Source organism: Eutrigla gurnardus (genome assembly GCF_963514095.1).
Source record: "Eutrigla gurnardus genome assembly, chromosome: 9".
Lineage (NCBI taxonomy): Eukaryota > Metazoa > Chordata > Actinopteri > Perciformes > Triglidae > Eutrigla > Eutrigla gurnardus.
In genome coordinates, this window is record NC_139923.1 from 15,486,738 (window position 1) to 15,506,537 (window position 19,800).

Consider the following 19,800-nt stretch of genomic DNA (forward strand, 5'->3'; position numbering starts at 1 on the left):
TAGTATTCCATAATAAGATCCTAAACAAATCATATTAAAACAATCTAAAAAGTAATTGGATAGTATGGCATAACCCCCCTCCCCCTTCATAAATCATAGTATATCTCATAAGTCCTTAAAATAAATTATCCACACATCGTCACTCTCTAACTGTGAATGAGACTAAGCCAGTTCCTTCGTGCTTTGCTTGTTAAATAATAAATGCATTCTGTAGTAAACCGTTAGTGATAACTGTGAAGTTATCCTTCACCAGAGCACCTCACAGACGAGACACATGACCAGCGTTGCCTTACCATTTATTAAAAACTATTTACAATATGATTCAGAGTTACAGACATCCAGACACCTTTTCATGTGACCGGCGATGCACTTGGTTCACATACTTTGCTTCCCTAATCTGAGATGATGGGAAGCGGCAGCGGAGGACCAGTTAACTGCTACACACGAGAACACTACAGGTAAAGCTTTCACACTGCTGCATCCAGATATCAGACTAATTCAAACGACTGCAAACTAGGACGGCAAACGGGGACCGAGGGACTAAACGCCTACATGTCCTGTAAGATGAAGCGGTGTAGAAACGATGAGACTCACGACAGCTCGCTACTTACTTTGTCTAATTTTGGCATTTGGCAAAACACTGTCGTCGTGTTGAGTTTTAAAATGACAAAACACAAATACACAGTTTTGCAATGGTTTCAGGCAGTATATGGTTTTAACAGAATAGTGTAGGTGATTTCTCTTAAACATAGCCACGCTCTCAAAAAAATATGAATGCATAAAGGCTCCAATCCAATGTGACAATGACAATGAAGGGATGATTTCTGAAAGTGCCATTATTTTGTTTGGACATGCACAAACATTAAATGATAAAGCACAGACACAAAAATGATTATACGGGTCCAGTACCTCAACATACCTATATTATAGACCGGGTTGGAGTCCATCCATACACTTATAATTCAGTTCCAACTGCAATATAAACTGGTAAATGAGCATTGATTATCAGTAATTTCTTACTAATCTCGTCATGCAATTTGCCTCAGTTATATTAAATAGAAAGGAAAATGCACTGATGGCATGAGAAGCACCCAAGATATGAAGCGCGGCGATTACACTTTCATGCAGCTTTTATCTTTAGAATCACGCCAAATCACGACAGGGACCAAGTATCAAAAACGGGTTCAGTTGTTAAAGTGAGACCAGAAAAAGAAAGTCATTTTAGGAAATGCATTCATCCTTGTCAAAATGTACCACCGAAATTACCCACAATGCATCTCACGAGCCAGGAGTTCAGACGTAGATTGGAGTATAATGCTGACGTAGCCTCGAGCCACCAGGCGCTGTGAAAGGTTTTCAAACTTCGGCCTTGATCAAAGCTGACTCAAGTGACATCACTTGTTCATCAGATTTCTAGAATCTCCTCCTAGAGACACTAATGCAACGTTCACTCTCCAGGCAACAAAGCAGCAACATTTAGTTTTCAATGGAAGCCGGTGACATAAAGCTACACATCAAAGTTGAGCGGTGCTATTAAAGACATGACTACACGTCAACGAGAACATAAGACATAAGGATTTATACGACTGAGTTTGGTGTGTAAAACCAGAGTGAGTTCAACTTTAAATAAATATTTGCTGCAGGAAGAGATTGAGCTGGACAGGTTCACTGGCGATACATGAGTAAAAGCTATTCAGTGTAATTTCGAAAATCTATCCTTTTCAAGTCTACCTAAAAAAACCCGACTACGTGCATATGACAAGTGTAACTACAACCAGCAAAACGATGTAGCTGCCTTGAACCTCCGCACCAGCTAGCTTGACTAAAATATTACAATGTTGCCTTTTAATAATACGTTGGATACAAATGCTAAATCTGTCTTTTTTGCTCAAACTATTCAAAGCATCTGATGCTTTATGGATCGACACTAACTGATCATTTAGGCTGAAAAACCTTCACAATTCACTTTTAATGTGACGCACAGGACTGCCTTTATGTAGCTTTGTGATACAACAGAAAGAGGGATTTCACATTTTCCACAGAACACAAATCGAGTATCAAGAGGCAACTGCAAATGGGGATTTGATTAAATAAATATGAACAGCACTTTAATTTACACATTCGATTGTTTGGCCCAAATAAGATGTAGGGGCAACTGACATCCATTCTGCAAAATTATATTTCACTTGGATGTGGTAAAAACAGGCTATACTGCACCCTGACAAACAAGGTATTCATGCCGTAGTACCTAGCACCTCGTCAGCCTTTCTAGGCAGGATTGTTTTTATTGATTTATTTTGTTAAACAACTGAAGCAGACAGGATTTGTTTCGTCTTTGCTCAACTCCATGACAAATGTACCCTCAAGTACGCAGCAAATTAGGTCTCCAACACAATAAAACACAAAAAGGTTAGGTTCAAAGGTCCTCTAAGGGTCTCTTAATCGAGTAATTGTCATGTGTCAATGTCGTCTTGTGAGGAGGAACGCTGCTGTTGCAACTGCAAGAAACAGTCATGAGCAGTGACCAAGAAGCAGCCGAGGTCTAAAAACTGACATCTGGTCATGCTCAAAGACAAATCATCAGACTTTATGTTGAGCCATTTTTCATCCACGCTGAAGACCGACTGGTGTAATGATGCAGATTGCTCAGTAGGGCTGCAGGATATTTCAGAGCAAAGTCCGAGCGACATATCTAAGGAGACCTCCGTGTTGGAAAAAGATAACGTCCAGCTCAGTGTCAAACAGTGCGGTGACAGAAAAGGACTTCCCTTGGCTTGTCTGCAAGAGAACACACAAACAATTCTCATTAAATAACGAATCAACATGCTATCATTAAAGGGCCAGTGTAGCATTTCAGAGGATCTATTGGCAGAAATGGAATACAATGTTTCCATTAGTGTATAATCACCTGAATGTAGGAATTATTGTATTTCCATTAGCTTAACCCTTCATATCTACATGAATTATGAATCCTACTGCTTTTCTTGACACGACCCAGCCTGTGTAAAACTCAGTAGGCTGCAGTCCACTAGATGCCACTAAATCCTACACACTGCTCCTTTAAGACGCTTATTAACATCAAGCAGCCGATGAGTAAGATATTATTCCCGGAGTTGGATGAGACCAAAATGGATTTAAACGGAGAATGAATATCGGATTATTCTTCTAACACGACTACAATAGTATGATAAAGTCGCTTAGGTTCTAGTGAGTGTGAATTTAAAAAGCTAAAAATGTACTCTTAACAGTCTTAAATTCCTAATAACATGTCAAAATATTTTTTGCCCTACCCTTCGTGGAGAGAAATTAAACAATGTAGTGTTAATTGTGTTAAATCTTTGGAAATGAGAACTTAATGGACTTAATGAATCTCAGGTAGAGACATCCACAAACAAACAATAGAACAACCACACGTGTTCTGATAGTAATCCCTGCTCGGGGCTGACCGCCTGTTGCCTACCTTGACAGTGAGCTGCTGCCTCGGACTCAGTCTGTCGGGTTGGGTAATGGTGAACCTCTCCTTCCCGCTGAGCTCCAGCGAGTCTGCATTCTCGCCGGGGAGGAACTGGAGCGGCATGATGCCCATTCCCACCAGCTGGTTCTTGTGCAGCTTCTCAAAGCTCTCGGCGATGACTGCACGTATCCCCTGACGACCGAAGGAAAAAGCCAGCTTCTTAGATATTTCATACTTTATTGTAAATGTAAATTTTCTTCAAAATTGTTGGACCATTTTAGATCATGGCTATCATGTCTCCTGCTCTGTGGAACGTGTCATGTGTGTACTGCAGTTTACCAGCAGGTATGGTCCTTTGGCTACCCAGTCCCGGGAGTTTCCAGAGCCGTAGTCTTTGCCTGCTAGGATGATGAGGGGAATGCCGTCTCTCTGATAGCGATCAGCTGCCTCAAAGACATCCAGCTGATCCAAGGCAAACGAAAGAAGAGACATATTAAAGCAATTAGACAAAAACTAATCCAATGCTAATGCTAGACACACAATGCCACAGCTTAAAGCTCACAAGTCTGATTATTGGAACAATGAGCTTGACTGATGTTTGGACTAGCTGATGCACCTCCACAAAAACCTCCACCTCTGTGTTACTGGTCTCACAACGTTCACACTCACTGTGTGGCCTGAAGGAATGTGCAAAGTCTTAGGGCCTGGTTTGCCGATGAATCGATTTTGGAGCTTGATGCTGGCGAACGTGCCTCTGGTCATCACGGCATCGTTCCCTCTGCGAGCGCCGTACGAGTTAAACTCCCGCGGTGTCAGGCTGAGGTCAGAATTCAAAGTGAGATGGCATTACATTTGCATTTGTGCGGTGAAAAACAAAAAGGCAACAATGTCCACTGACAACACTGAAATCGTGTTGACCCATTCATACATCTGTCCTGCACATTAGATCTTTCAATATTATTTGACAACTGAAATCGCAATATAGGTTATCATAACTTTGGTTTACAGAATTAATGTTAATGAGTTAAAAAGGATCTCCACAAATATTTTTTGTAGTTTTCGTTGACAAAATTCACATTTCTAGGCACATTTTTCCTTCTCTGACCTTGCTTTAAACAACTTATTGGAATAGTATTCCAGGACAGGCTACTTAAATAGCCTTGCTTAATTTAGGACAATGATGAGGACATGGCCATGCAGTAATCTGAATCTGGTCTATCTGAATCTAGTATTCTCCAGTCTGGACTCCTTCATGACTCTCACAACCGGGTCTGATAGGAAACTAACCGTTTGTTCAGCAGGTACTTGGCAGCGGCGCTAACCCTGGCAATGCTGCCTGCTGGCGAGATGTGGTCCGTCGTCACTTTGTCCCCGAGGAACAGTAAGACATGAGCGTTCTCTATTGACTGAGGAGGCGGGACCTCTTTACTCTAAGACAAAAGACAAGCGGTGGAGGCGTTTATTGACTTGTTGCTGCTTTTACTTCCTTCAATGTGTAAAATCAGGAGACACTGCAAGATAACGATTACCACAAAAGGTCTGAAGACTTACCAACTTGCTGAAGAAAGACGGCGAACGGATATATGTGGACTTGTGATCCCAGGGGAAAACCACAGAATCTGGATACTCAAGGTTGTTCCAAAGCGTGTTCCCTTTCTGGAGAGAGCACATTTTATGATAATGAATTCACATGCCTTAATAGAAGCAGACATTAGACATAAAAGAAATAAAGAATATTGTGTCCTGACCTCTAACCTTCCTCTGACATCCTTAAAAATGGAGGAGATGACCGTGTCCTCCTCAGTCTGTTGGACTTCCTCCCTGGAAGGCCAGATATCACAGAGGTACACCTCCTTCCCCTCTTCAGTCACACCTGCACCAACAACAATGGGATACTCAGTGTCAGCCCTTCATAATTACTGCTGCTTCGTCACATGTTCAGTGGTTACACGTCTGCACAAGACACTGAATCAATTAATGTCCGCTCACGTTAATCAGCCAAATTCCTAAAAACCTCAGGTTTTAGTGGAGCAGCTTAAGAGAGCTCCTGACGTGTGCCTTCCTTACCCAGAGGCTCCGTCTCAAAGTCGATTCCCACGGTCCCCGCGAGAGCATAAGCCACCACCAGGGGAGGGGAGGCCAGATAGTTGGCACGCACGCAGTCACACAGGCGGCCCTCAAAGTGCCTGTTACCAGACAGCACACCGCAGGCCACCAGGTCCCCCTAAAGCACAGTGGATCATCAAGATTTGATTCATGTGAGATGAACATTATAAAATATACAAAAAAGCTTAAGGTAGCATTACGGAGATCTCACCTGTTTGATTGCATCCACGACAGCTGCTGGTAAGGGAGCTGTGTTCCCTACACAGGTGGCACAGCCGTAACCAATCACCTCAAACCTGAGGTGTGAAGGAAAACACGGCGTTGTTGTGCAAAGGAATGACATAATTTCACATTCTCTTACAGGATACAGGATAATTAACACATGTTCAAACATGTTTTACTTTTACAATACACATTGCTCTTTTGGGTTGATGGCTGTCACAGAAATGATACAAAAAGGTCTAAATTCGTAGCAATGGCTCACATCTCGCTATTACTTAATTTAATGTTACTAAATATTTACACACAAAATGTATGTGTGTTGTCACTGTATACGCATGCTTACCCCAGTTGGCTAAAGTAAGGCAGGACTCCACTGGTACTGAGGTAGTGTGTGACCATGCCACTTCCAGGAGCCAAGCTGGTACGAATATAAGGTTTGACCACAAGCCCCGCCTCCACAGCCTTTTTGGCCAGTAGACCTGTCAATCACAAAAACAGCTGCGTTATGCAGATTGGCCTCCAAAGTAGCCACAATTATGAGTCAATATTCATTAAGTGAATGATGGAAAACTAAGTGGATGAAATATGAGTTGTGAGAGATTAGGATTTACTAGAATGAAAAGAAACAAAAAAATGTGAAAACAGGCAAGCAAATGCAAAAAGGTCAGATGACTAGATACTGAAAAAACGTCAATCAAGTAGACTTTACCAACCAACCCATACACAGATAAAATTAGGGAATATTTTCAGAGGAAATCTGATGACAGTTTCATCTTTGGACTCTTTACCTGCAGTCAGCATGACAGACGGGTTGCAGTTGTTAGTGCAGCTGATAACAGCAGCGATGACCAGTGAGCCGTGGGCCAGTTGATACTCCTGACCACAGTGCAGGAAAGGGACTCGTGTGTGCTGCTTCTCCTTAGAAATGTGGAAGCCTTTGAAGCCAACCTGCAAGCAAAACAAGGAAAACAAATGTTATAGCCAACCAGTGTTTCCCATTAAAAACCTAGACTGTGGTGGGCCGCCATAGTCTCAGAAAATCCTGTGGGAAAAACTGACTCAACCAGGTATTATCAGAAATCTATGCCAGCATAAGTGATACTTAGAAGAGGATTGACAGAGGATGTTTTTCAAACTGTTGTTATTGTCATGAATACTTTCAAACAGAACGTGAATATTAGCGGGAAACTAGCAATGCTTTTTTTTCAGAACGAGGTAAAGTTGTCTGAGCTTTCACACCGCAAGTAAAGGCATCAACCAATCACTTTGCGTGGGATGAAACCTGTGTATAAACAACAACACTGAGGCTTTCCAGTCGGATCTTTCCCGAAGACAGCAACATTATTACACCTTTCAACCTTGACAAGACAGAGCAGATCCACTACTTTTCTTCTTACCGTTCACAATAAAAGCCCCCCACATTTTATGCATTTTCGTGTCATTTTCCTTTTTGTCTGCCTGTGTTCAAAGGATTCAAATAAATATTTTTTATGTCTTTTCAAGGCAATGTATCATCTGAAAGATCTTCCTAAGTGGCAGTAATCAACTCTGCCTCTACAAGAAAAGCCTGTTTTCTGTCTATGACTTATCTTTGCCTGGATGTGTGCACACTTGGTCCCTCTCCTAGCATACGGAAGTAGACATTAATATTTAAGTGTCATTGTGCATCATGTGTTTGTTACCTTTTCATCAAGACAACTCTGGAAGTCTTCTTTCATGCTGCTGACTGCAACTCTGTCCTGAGGCCTCTTCGGTCCGCTCACACAGGGCACTATGGAGCTCAGGTTGATCTCAATCACCTGCACAGAGATCGATGGTCTTAATTTCACTTTATTATGGAAATAAATTCCTCTACTGCTGTGCTTATTTTTTGCTAATTTAGCTAGCATGAGGCAACAACCATTATTAGCCAAAATTAATGAATTCTATTAAATGATTTAATGTAAAACACATACAGGGATTTCAGCCACCACCATCTCTTATCTTACCTCAGAGTACTGGGGATCTTCTGATGAGTCTTCATAGCTTCGGAAAAGTTTCACAGCCTTCATGTAAGACTCCAGTAATTCAAGTTTTTCTTGGGTAAAATCTGGAAAGAAAATTGTGACATGTTAATAAACAATGTATAAAATGCTACGACAGAATCTGGTATTGTCATTCTTAATGTGGAGCATCACTTTGGCTGACTCACTTGTCTTTTTAAAGTGCCTGAGTGTGACTTGGTCAACAGGGAAGAAGCTGACGGTGGCGTTGTACTCTGGGCACATGTTGGCAATGGTGGTCCGGTCAGGAGCTGACAGCTGGGACACTCCAGGTCCAAAAAACTCTACAAACCTTCCAGCGATCCCAGCTTGCCGCAAGTGCTAGAAATCAATGCACACGATACATTTAGAGGCAATACTTGAGTTTTTCCTATAAATAGTGCCATATATTACTCGTTGCAACAGTGATTGTGCAAACGTCAATTCTTGCATATCATATTTAGATAATACCGTCATGGGATGTTTTGGATCTAACCGACTAAACATGGGTCACTGTCCTCCACTAGTGAGGTGTGCAGTTTGCACAAGGAACACGTGTGTGAACATGTGCCGACCTTGCCCGTGGCCTGTTGCATTTGCTCCCGTTTTTTTTGCAAGACTCATTTAACCGCAATGCACCACAGAGCCCAGCAGAGTGTCTATGAGTGAATATACTGGCGCTTGGAGTTATTTCACTACTTATTTCACTCGTCAAAAGCTACCGATTCATCTTATATGACTTTTTATGTGCAATGATGATTAAACTGTACTCACTTGTACAATAATTAATTAATACTGCATTTAAACTGTACATTTCAAGAAATATTCTTATTTAATCATTATTACAATATTCTTGCATTTATATTGAATAAACTTAATAGAAACCCATTTCTTGCAATGTTATTTGTTTGCACTCCGGTTTCATGTTGTTTGTGTTTAATGCACATATTTCTTATATTTATCATTTATTATTTACTGACTATATATTGTATCCTCATGTACATAATTTACTTTTCACATGGTCCTTTGTTTCCACTTTTCTTAAATGTATTTGTGCTTCCCCCAGAGATCAATAAAGTATTTCTGATTCTGAAATTAAGTCCTAATAACACATGAAGGAGAGCAGAGCAGCGTTACCTTTGTGATGCCGAGGACAATGTCTATTGAGGTGGTCAAAGGGTTGATAGAGCCCTCCAGCTTACAGCCCACCACCTGAGGAAGGGTCAGAGACACCGGCTGGCCCAGCATCACGGCTTCTGACTCGATTCCCCCAACACCTGAAAAAAAAAAAAGTCAATCAACTTGCCTGGTTGACAAATCTACCAGAAATGACGTGGGCAATTAGTGAGAACTTAAGTTTAGAAATGGCTTACCCCAGCCCAGTATGCCAAGGCCATTGATCATGGTGGTGTGTGAGTCGGTTCCCACCACACTGTCGGGGTAGATGAAACCGTCGGTGACCTGAACCACTCTCGAGAGATATTCCAAATTCACCTGATGGACTGCACCAACGTCCGGAGGAACCACGTTCACATTGGTAAATGTTTTTGAACACCACTGTTTGATTTGACAGATAGGGAAAGAGCAATAGGTAGACAAGTGTTTAAATGTCTCACTTAAGGTACAAATACATTGTATATTGAGATACCAAGTTATTTTTCTTTTTAGTGAAAGTTTTCCATGAGCCAAAATTCTTTGTTCTAAAAAGTGTAAAACAATACACTGCAAAAAGTATCACTTTTGATATAAAGACAGCATTACCGTCTATCATTCTACAGTTGAATATTTTGGGGAAAACACCTGTTCTCCCCCAGAAGAGACTCCAGGAAGTTACAGGAAACAGTCCGCCACATAACCCCCATAAAACGGTGACTTGTGGTTTTTACACTTTGGTTTCTGCATGGATTTAAACCAAGGAGAATAATACAAGTATATTTGCTCTTTGCAGTACCTTAAAGAACTGGAGCCTCTCTTTGTTTCTAATCAGTTCCATTTCCTGATTCTTCAGGGACGTTTCAGTTCTGCAGAAAAGAGAACAAATCAACCGTTATCATACTAAAGGAGAACGCAGTGATATGTCAACTCACTTGACCCGTTTAAACTGGCTGAAACTAAGTCATTCAGGCATGCATACATTTATAGAAATTTTTTTGGAAAAACTGGCATTTTGCATTACTGAAGTTACCATTTTGCCGATTAAGTACCAACTAAGTTAGTCTTATACCCTGATGGCTTCATTTTCTTTACGCTCATATAATATTAGCAAGGCTAATACTGTCATAAAAACAATGTAATTACACAATTTGCTTTTGGATTTGTGACGTCAAAGATAACGCTTCATACATTAGCCTTATTATGCTTGAGAAGGGAGCAAATTCCAAGCTCAGTGAAAATGACACAAGCTGAATTGAAATTACATTTATATTTTTCTTTTAGTTGTAGCGGTTGTGTAACCAATACATAAATGTCATGTCAAAGCCCTGTTTTTTTAATTGACCAAACAGCAGGTAAAATAGCAATAAAGAGCAAAGACAATATTCATTTTTTCCTAGCAAACTCACTCAGACACAGGCTGCAGGTGGAAAGGGCAGAGAAGAGGTGTATTCTCAATCTGCTGGACAGAGGCTGCAGGTTGACCGGGGGAGGATGGAGGGTCACTGCAGGCAGCTTTACTACATGAGCCTCGCTGGCCCCCGCACTGTGAGCCTCGCCTGGCGGGTGTGGAACGGGAATGACCCTGGCTCTGGTTTGGGCCGTCGCCTCCACCTGGGTTTGGAGCATTCTGTATGGCGCTGTGGGTAAAAATTAACTAATTTAGCTTTCTATGAATACAACAGATCATCATTATCAAAATACTAATGTGGGTTCATCTAGTACCTCTATAGTCTCACTTACTTCAGATCACTTTCAGTACCTAAAAGGGAAAATATAAATACTAACTCACCATTTACTAAAATCAATCTGTAATGAGTGGTCTACGATGAGATCTGTTGGGCATTTGGGGTTGACCAGACCAGGGTCAGCGCCATGTTTGGCCACAGCGTCCCTCATGGCTGCCAGGTCCACCATGGCAGGAATACCACTGTCAAAGGAAACCAGGAGAAGATTAATCATAAAACCTGACCTTCCTTCTGGGGTTTATAGGAATATTCTGCTTGTTTAACTCATAGTATGATAAACTTACGTGAAGTCCTGGAGAAGGACTCGCGCTGGAGAGAACGGCACCTCGGCTTTGTTCTGCTGCTGCTGCCAATCCAGAATGTTCTGGATGTCTTCTTCTTTTGTGTAAAAGCCATCACAGTGACGAATTGCTGCTTCCAGTAAGACACGAATGGCCAGAGGCAGCTTGTCTACACGGCAAAACAAAAGAAAAGAAAAGTGGTATTTCATTTCCTACAATAAACAATGTGTAATTAAATTTGATCGTTTATTAACCGCCACCTGTCCTTGTTACATAATTATCAATTGGATGAACATTGTGTTCAGATCATGAGGTGACAAACCAATGCAGGCTCTCAAAGGTTAATTCAACAATTATATTCATTGACAGGTATATTTAGAAATGTTCTTTAAGAATGCTGTTTGTGTCGATTCCTCCAGACTTTTCACATGCATGCATGTTTAAACGGCTATCCCGGGACACACTTGTGGTGAACACGACCTCATTATATAATAGCACAATATGCTCAGAGTTATAAAGTACAATATGTCAAACTACTTTTTCTAAATTGTGCAGATCTGATTAAAATACCTGCTGCCTGAAAAAATATCTTGAACTGTGAATAAATGTGTGCACTTTCTTTAAATCAGAAGGTCTGAACTCACCATATCTTGGATCATTTAATTTCTGTGGACTGAAGAACTTGATCCTGCCATCTTTCAGTGTGTCTATTAGATGGCTGTAGGGGTGCTCTGTGGAGGGAAAACACACACTTATGTATACAACTATGGTTCCAGTCTGCGTGTTACAAGTTCAGCAAACTTCCAGCTGTGATATCCTCAAAGATTCCTTTTCTCAGCATGTGTTTCCACGCTGGCCAGGTTTACTCCATGGGTCTATAAAACAGCTCGGAGCTAACAACAGTTACCCAATCATGATCTCCTCAAAAGAAGGCAGTTCAAGCAAGAAGGCGGCTTATTCAGTCTCTAAGGAACTTGCAGGGCCCCCGCATTTTCTGAGCTGTGTATGCACACAAAGTAGTGCATCCATAGAATTGGCTTATTACATACATGCCAGTTTGTATTAGTGGTTGTATAAGCAGTTGGTCTTAAGAACAGCCACACTTTGACTTAGACTGTACTCAGTACTGTAAATAATCTTCTTGCATAACAAACAATGAACATTTCATTTTAGGGGAAAATGTAAATGCAGAGAAAAAAGAAATGAAAAGAATCCTTATGGTCTCATTTCTTCTTTTGTGGCTTTTATGTAGTAAAGCAAGCATGTGGATGAGGTAGTTAGCCGCACCTTGATACAAACTATTTTGTATCAGATTGGTACTTTATGACAGTACAAACTCGAAAGGTGGTAGGTTTGGACCATAAGACAAATACTGCTACATTTAGGTTGTTTAATGTTGATGATGATATTCTCCTTTAAATCTTGGGAGTAAAAACTCCCCATATGAACACTAGGGCTGTCCTCGACTTAAGAACATCTTAGACTATTTACACTCATATGACTTTGTATCGATGAGACAAAGGCACCACTTTAAAATGTTGCATTTAGCAGAGATGTCTTCACAAGTTTCTCTGAACCTTTATTCTGCATGAAAAAATGCATTTAAAAAAAAGCATAATCGTCATTAAAAAATATTAGTTGATCATAACAAAAAAAATGTGTGGACTAAGAGGGGGCAGCCCTAATGGACACATTGATCGTTTGAGTCTTGGCTCAGCACTACTCACTGCTCTCACAGCAGGACATCATGTTGTAACTTTGGCTCTCGGGTTACTAGCTTTTAAAGCAGCACTTTTATGATGATTATGACACTGCATGGAACACACTAGACTTGGCCAAATATTAATTCAATATTGTGTATTTTTAAAGCATTGTGAGTTTCCTTAATATGTATTAACTGAATAGATGTGAAAAGTTAGAATGTCCTCAAGAACAACCATGTAACCCTGCAGCAATCCACCATGCAGAGGTGATAAAAGGAAATACAAACACTGGCTGACTCATGTGGAGATCATTTTGTGAACCTGTTCTCACCGAGAGACAGGCATCTCAAAGGGCCACACATCACAGAATCGACTCAATGCTACACTATCATTTGAGTGTTTGTTTACATGTCATTGTCACGATGGCCTATAATCCCACTTTCAATACATCCGTTCCGTTTCAAAATAAAAAGTAATCCCCGTCTTGTTTGTAGCTTGTCGTTTCGATTAATACAGGTGTAAACTCACAGATGCTTAATGGTAAATTGACGTAGTGTGATGTCGTGATGATGTCCGCAAATACATGAAATGCTCGCAGTGTGTCCTGATGACAAGGAATGGGAGATAGCTACAAAGCTAGCTAACGCTCGTCCTTATCGTGAAGCACACATCGACTACTTGTCGTGCTAGTGCCCGGACGTCTTGGTGTGATAAGAAAAGGCAAGGTAGCGTTAATTAGCACACATTTTAAGCTTAACTAGAAAAAGCGTTAACGTTCTGATATTTTCCAGCAGAGCAAAGACAGGTCTAGCTCGCGGCATTAGCATATTTAAGAGCTCTTGCTTAATTGTAAAGCAAACATTGTCAGGCTAGCTACTGTTAGCTTTTATATCCCAACAGTTTGGCGCTGGGTAACGTCGCGATAGCCGACGACAGGCATCTCCGGGAGAAGAGTATCTTTTTTTCTAATCGATTCCTGTCTTTTAAGGTGAACCGCTGATAGGATGGCGGCGTGCTTGGTAAGATTAGCAGAATACAACTCTTTACCTTTGACTGGCGAAGCGAGCGCCATGATGACTTCTGAAATCAACACGACCCGTTCTCACGACAGCACTGGCAACAGCGAGCCGACCAATCAGAGTACGGAGATGTACAGCCACGCCCATTCTTCGATGACGGACAAAAATCCTTTAAAACAACAAGTAAAGCAGCTAAAGTGGTAGACCTCGCTTTTTGCAACCATATCTGTATTGGATTAGTGTAAATATGTCGAATGTGATATCGTCATTATTGAAACGATTATGCTGACATTATGCAAAAGTGAAAAAAAATATACTGCTTTGCATAAAGGCTACAGTAGTACCAGTGTATTATATACTTTGGTTAGGTGCCTGTGAGATATGACATTTGGATTTATAGTATCCAGAAAATAAGAAACAGTTAAAAAAAATATCCTTGTGAAGTCAAAACTAATGGAGTGGTTATTTAAAAAAACATCTCCCATACTTTGCAGACACGATAATTTATTTGTGAACAAGGTCATGTCTATTATGACTGACTGTGTGACTTTAAAAAGTGCCGTCATAAAGATTCCACATGACTGTAAAGATGTGCCTCCGTTCGTGCTGCTTTCAGGGTACCTCCGAGAAAAAATATCGAGTCGCCTTCAGAGTAAAAATCGGAAATATAAGTAAGGTCTGTATCAAGTGAAATGTTCATGACATTATAGTATTCAGGTGATTGGGTTGGCTTGTGATGCTGCTGCTTTACATCAACTTCCAAATACATACGATTTAACGTTACACAATACATTTCACTACTTTTACACATTATGTTGTTTAAAAAATCGAATCAAGCTGGCATTTGTTTTCAATCCTTGCGTTTTAGATACCAGTGCTGGAATGTAACAAAATATGTTATCATTTTATAAAATATGATTAAATGTCAAAGGTTTCATTTATTCTCATCGTACAACATAGGATTGCGCAATGAAGTGTAGCATTTTGCTACACAAAAACAAAAATTATGAAAAAACAGAACAAAATCCAATTGAACTACTTATTTCATTATAAAACAGTTGCTGTTTAACAGTATATTACTTGGGGAACATTAGTCTTTTCGAAATCAGCGCGATCATTTAAATACTTCTTGCATATCAATGCATCAGCCATAATAACAACATAATAAGATAGTCCCCTTCTGCTGCTGCAGAATGAGAACTTTTGGAAAAGTACACTTTGCTGATAGTGCTCCATATTTTTTTTTTTTTACTTTAATACGATTTTGAATGCATGACTGTTGCTTGTATTGGAGCATTATATTGTTATTGTAATAAGTTATCTGAGCACTTCTACCACTGCTCCAGGCAAAAACACCGCTGTTTGCTCACTGGCTGTGCGTGTTGTTTGCAATTCCTACGTTTGCAACGAACCCTGAATGCATCGTCAACGTCAAATTAAACGAACCCTCCTGACACACAAATCGCTAACATGATAAGTAGCGGACGTAAAATTACATGGGTCGCCTAGAAGAGACATTTTTTTCCAGATTTTTTTTTTTTTTTCATCCAGGAAAAGTTTGCAGTGTCAACAATATTACGCTACAGTAAAACCCAACCCATGCCCTTTCACCTTTGACTCTACAACAGTAATGGACGGAAGACGTGATCCATCTTGTAGCAGAGCAGGTTGTACGAGTTTCACAACAAACCAGCTAACCGACAGTTAAACCCGGACTACACGACCCAGCAGGTAACGTTAATCGGCTTGTTTCGTACACAGCTAACGTTAGCTTTAAGTTTGTTAGCGAGCTAACGTTAACACACAGCGCGAGGACACTGTGTGACATTACACGTGCTCCACCTTTTCTTCACCAACCTCTGAAAAAGACGCCAAGAAAACATTGTGTATCTTGTGTCGTAGATAAAGGGGATTACTTGCTGTCGACCATCATGGCACTCTGCACACTGCTTGGGCTACTAAGCTGTACTTTTCATTGGGAAGCTAGTCAGCAGTCAAACTTCCCCTTCTTTGTCCTATAATATATATGTCGTATAGCATGCACGTAACGTTGGGTAGTAGATAGGTGTAGTCTGTAAATTAGCACACATGGTATACCTGCCTAACGTATACGTTACAGCCTGAGGACAGCATTCCTGCATGTGTAAACGTTTTAATGATAACACAGCGAGTCATTCAGGTCCGCCAGGCTGTGACTTGTACCCTTTTAAATGTTGTTACAGCTGTTTGAACGTGGTGCAGCAGGTGAGTGGACTTTATTTGGATATTTACTTGTATATCCTGACATTTTATATACCAAATTAATTAAGTGAGAGAATAATTGGTCGGTTCATTCATAGTCGAAGTCTTTTTCAGGATGTTTGTTGTGAAATACCCTTGTGTTGATAGTGATACACTATCAGCCCACATATAAAGGGATTTAGTGGTTTCTGGTATTGCGATGCCTCTTGACGGCCATCCAGGGATCAATCCAAACTCTGAAAGAATGACTGAATATTTGATCTGATCACAGAGCTTTACTAATGCTGAATGTTCTTGTTTAGGTGTGATGGCAGCTGGAGGGTTGGTGACTGCAGATACGTGGTCTTAGAGGGGCAGCACTGCCTAAGTCGGCACCATGCAGCAGAAAGGTTCAATCCAAATTATTGAATGGGAGGACCTGGACAAAAGGAAGTTCTACTCACTGGGAGTGTTCATGACCTTGACCACCAGGGCCACCGTTTACCCGGCCAGCCTCATCCGCACTCGGCTCCAGGTGCAGAAGGGGAAAGCCCTCTACTCCGGCACCTTAGATGCTTTCTGTAAGATCCTGCGAGCAGAGGGAGTGCAAGGCTTATACCGGGGCTTTATGGTCAATACCTTCACCCTGATCTCAGGACAGGCTTATATCACCACCTATGAACTGGTGCGCAAGTATGTCAGCCAGTACTCACCCAGTAACACGACGAAGTCGGTGGTCGCTGGAGGGGCAGCTTCCCTGGTGGCCCAGACCATCACTGTGCCAATAGACGTGGTGTCACAGCACCTGATGATGCAAGGACAGGGGGAGCACCTGACTCGTTTCAAGGCCAAACCCAAAATGATGCTTGCAACAACCAAGCGCAGACTGACTTTTGGACAAACCCGTGACATAACGGTGCAGATATTTGCCGAAGATGGTTTCAGGGGATTTTACAGGGGCTACGTGGCATCGCTGCTCACGTACATCCCAAACAGTGCACTTTGGTGGCCTTTTTATCATTTTTATGCAGGTAAGGCCCTAACTTCCTGTTCATGTGTGAGTTATAGTTGCTGCTACAAGCATGTGACGAGTGACTGGAACCACAAATGCGTTGGCCTTACACTGTTATATCCTTTATGTTCCCAGAGCAGCTGTCCATGTTGGCACCTAGTGAGTGTCCCCATCTAATGCTGCAGGCTTTGGCAGGACCAATGGCAGCAGCCACCGCCTCCACCATCACCAACCCCATGGATGTTGTTCGAGCAAGAGTACAGGTAAGCACTAAGAGGCACCATTGTGCACCACATGGAAGCTGACATTTTAGTTTTATACATTTAAGGTGAAGAGATATGATGGTGGGTTTTATGAAAATTATGAAGATTTACTTACCAGGAGCATTTTTGAAAAAGACTTGGTGGTGGTATTTAGACTTTGATATGTGGAGCTCCATGAAGCAGGATCTCTTCAGTTGTAGTTGTAGAAACTCTAAGATTAAACAAAAATTAACATAGAATCGGAGGTGTTCTTATTGTTTTGCTGCAATCACATGAAGTCTATTATATATGCATTGGGCGTGACTTGACCTTACCCAATATGTGATTAACAAGGCCAATATTGACCCATGTTACCTAACACTAATCAACAGTGTTAACAGTGATAAAACCTGCAACTGTGTGTTTAAAGCATCTCCCCAACCTCTGGTTGCAATGACCTAGCCAAACAATGATCAGATGGTTTTTAAGGTACTCTAATTTTAGATGGATGGATCACACGTAAAGGTTTAATATGAGTTTTGATCTAGGGTGAGCGTTCACACTCAGATCTGAGTATTCAGAGTTTACTAGAATTATGTACAAGCCAATCATTTGTTGGTGGACAGAACAATCTGTTTTTCCATAAATATTGTGAAATGTCTGTGTTTAATTGGCTGAGTCAGCTACTCTTATTAGCTACTTCCTATTATTCCTCAATAGTTCCTCAACTCGCTCTTGATTGCAGTGCAACATCAGACTGATTGGGCAACTGATGTTTTGCTCTGATTTTACTGTGTTCATCTCTTTCTTGTGTAAATACATGTCACCTCATTTAATTCAGTGCTTGTACATTCAGAACATACAGCAGGACTCGACTTAAATGAGGTCTTGATCTCATGATCACGTAGATCATGAGAGATTCCCTCAGTAAAATAAAATGTACTTGTTGGTGAGATGTTGTTTCCAAGGTTTCAAACTCAAATACTCCATTAACATGCATTTGCATATATAATAGAGGTTTTTCTCTGTGTGTTGAAGGTAGAGGGACGATCTTCTGTTATCGAGACGTTCAAGCAGCTGCTGGCAGAGGAGGGCCTCTGGGCGATGACCAAGGGGTTGTCAGCCCGCATCATTTCCTCAATGCCGACGTCGGTGCTCATCGTGGTGGGATATGAGACTCTGAAGAGACTGAGTCTGCGAGCTGAGCTTGTAGAGTCCAGACACTGGTGAGAGGCCAGAGGGACCCAGGACGGCCTCGTACCAAGCTTCACCTCCACACAGCCGGACAGGAACCTCTCTCGCATGAGATAACAACCCAGATCTGTGTTCAGTCTCGGTAACCACTCACCTGTTTAGGTGCTTTCCTTTTTAAACCCTGTTTTAATACAGGTACAAGGCAGCAGAGTGTTGATGTCTGTCTTGAGGAACAGTTACAGGTGCTATCTCCTTGCGTTTTCCTGTTTGTCCATTTCTGCTGGCCTTATTTTTTGCCAAACTTGCTGTGAAATATGAGTGAAAACAATGTTCTGCATCTTTAAAAAGGAAAAAAAAGAAGACGAATCAATATGGAATGACTGCAGCAGTGTATTTTTTATGGTTATGAAGATCATGATCTTTTTTTGTTTTACCGTGTCACACTTCAACGGCACTAAGGCAGCGTAAGCTTGTGATGTGATGCACCGTTTGAGTTCACGATCTAGCTGGGTTTAGTTTTAGCTACTCCGCAGTAAATCACAGTATGTGTTGCTTCAGAGAATTTGTGAAGGCCACTGTTGAGCGTTGATATCTGCATTCCAGTGAAAAGACAACATTGCACAGATGTTGTTCTTTTCTAATGCCTTTCTGTAATGTATGTAGCTGTGTCAAGTGATTTATTTACCTACAGAAGTCAGTGGTTTGAGTAAGATGATGAATTCTACTTAAATTTGTGATTCTATTCATCTGTGTTAATTGACTGTACAAAACAAAGTAGATATTGACAGAAAAGCTAAGTGATGACGTAGCTAAAGGAATGTAAAGCCAACGGTACAGGCCTTGGACCACATCAAGGAGAGGGTTATTTGTATTGTGTACATTATTTATACTGTTCAGATGACTGGGGATCACATCGGCAACCATTTGGTTATATGACAGAAGCCACTAGTGCATTGTTTGATTAAAGGTAACACACAGGGAGTAAAGGTAGCAGCCGACACTAATTCAAAATGTTGCCTTTAGATTTCACCAGTCACTTAGTGCGTGTGAGGTACACCTCCTAGGCCATATTGCAAAATCACTATTACTGCCAGAAAACACATCTCAGTGAGATTTGACACTCTCTGTGCTTTTATAAACTGCTGACTGTTTTGCAGCCCTCTTCAGTTTGATGGATCCCAGTATCTGAAGTGATGTGATTCATTTGTGAAAAGCAAATTCATTGAACCTTTGCCTGGGTGGAGGAAGTGCTCACATGTATTTACCAACTACCAATGACATGTTAAAAACACAGTTTGATGTGTTTAAACTTGTACACCTTCACTGAAAAGTAATAAAGAATGTTGAATCACTGCAGTGGTTGGTAACTTGTTTTAGTATCTGTACTGTATCTTTTTTTTTTTTTTTTAAAGCCTGCTACAAGCAC

The 19,800-nt window shown here is 41.0% G+C and overlaps 2 protein-coding genes across 2 annotated transcripts; one reads left to right on the forward strand and one right to left on the reverse strand.

Moving 5' to 3' along the window:
* Positions 1–279: 279 nt before the first annotated feature.
* On the reverse strand, positions 280–13,864 carry ireb2 (iron-responsive element binding protein 2). Its single transcript, XM_084018473.1, has 22 exons — positions 13,735–13,864; positions 11,629–11,715; positions 10,988–11,153; positions 10,748–10,885; positions 10,365–10,595; positions 9,755–9,824; positions 9,177–9,360; positions 8,941–9,080; positions 7,974–8,145; positions 7,771–7,871; positions 7,465–7,581; positions 6,571–6,730; positions 6,126–6,261; positions 5,772–5,856; positions 5,522–5,678; positions 5,203–5,327; positions 5,006–5,110; positions 4,742–4,884; positions 4,124–4,271; positions 3,794–3,916; positions 3,461–3,646; positions 280–2,778 (listed from the first exon to the last, which is right to left on the reverse strand). Exons 1-22 carry the CDS (start codon positions 13,757–13,759, stop codon positions 2,668–2,670), a joined length of 2,910 nt encoding a protein of 969 aa, XP_083874599.1. The 5' UTR covers positions 13,760–13,864; the 3' UTR covers positions 280–2,667.
* Positions 13,865–15,197: 1,333 nt separating this feature from the next.
* Positions 15,198–19,719, forward strand: slc25a44a (solute carrier family 25 member 44a). Its single transcript, XM_084017857.1, has 4 exons — positions 15,198–15,437; positions 16,250–16,957; positions 17,074–17,201; positions 18,219–19,719. Exons 2-4 carry the CDS (start codon positions 16,324–16,326, stop codon positions 18,408–18,410), a joined length of 954 nt encoding a protein of 317 aa, XP_083873983.1. The 5' UTR covers positions 15,198–15,437; positions 16,250–16,323; the 3' UTR covers positions 18,411–19,719.
* Positions 19,720–19,800: the final 81 nt, after the last annotated feature.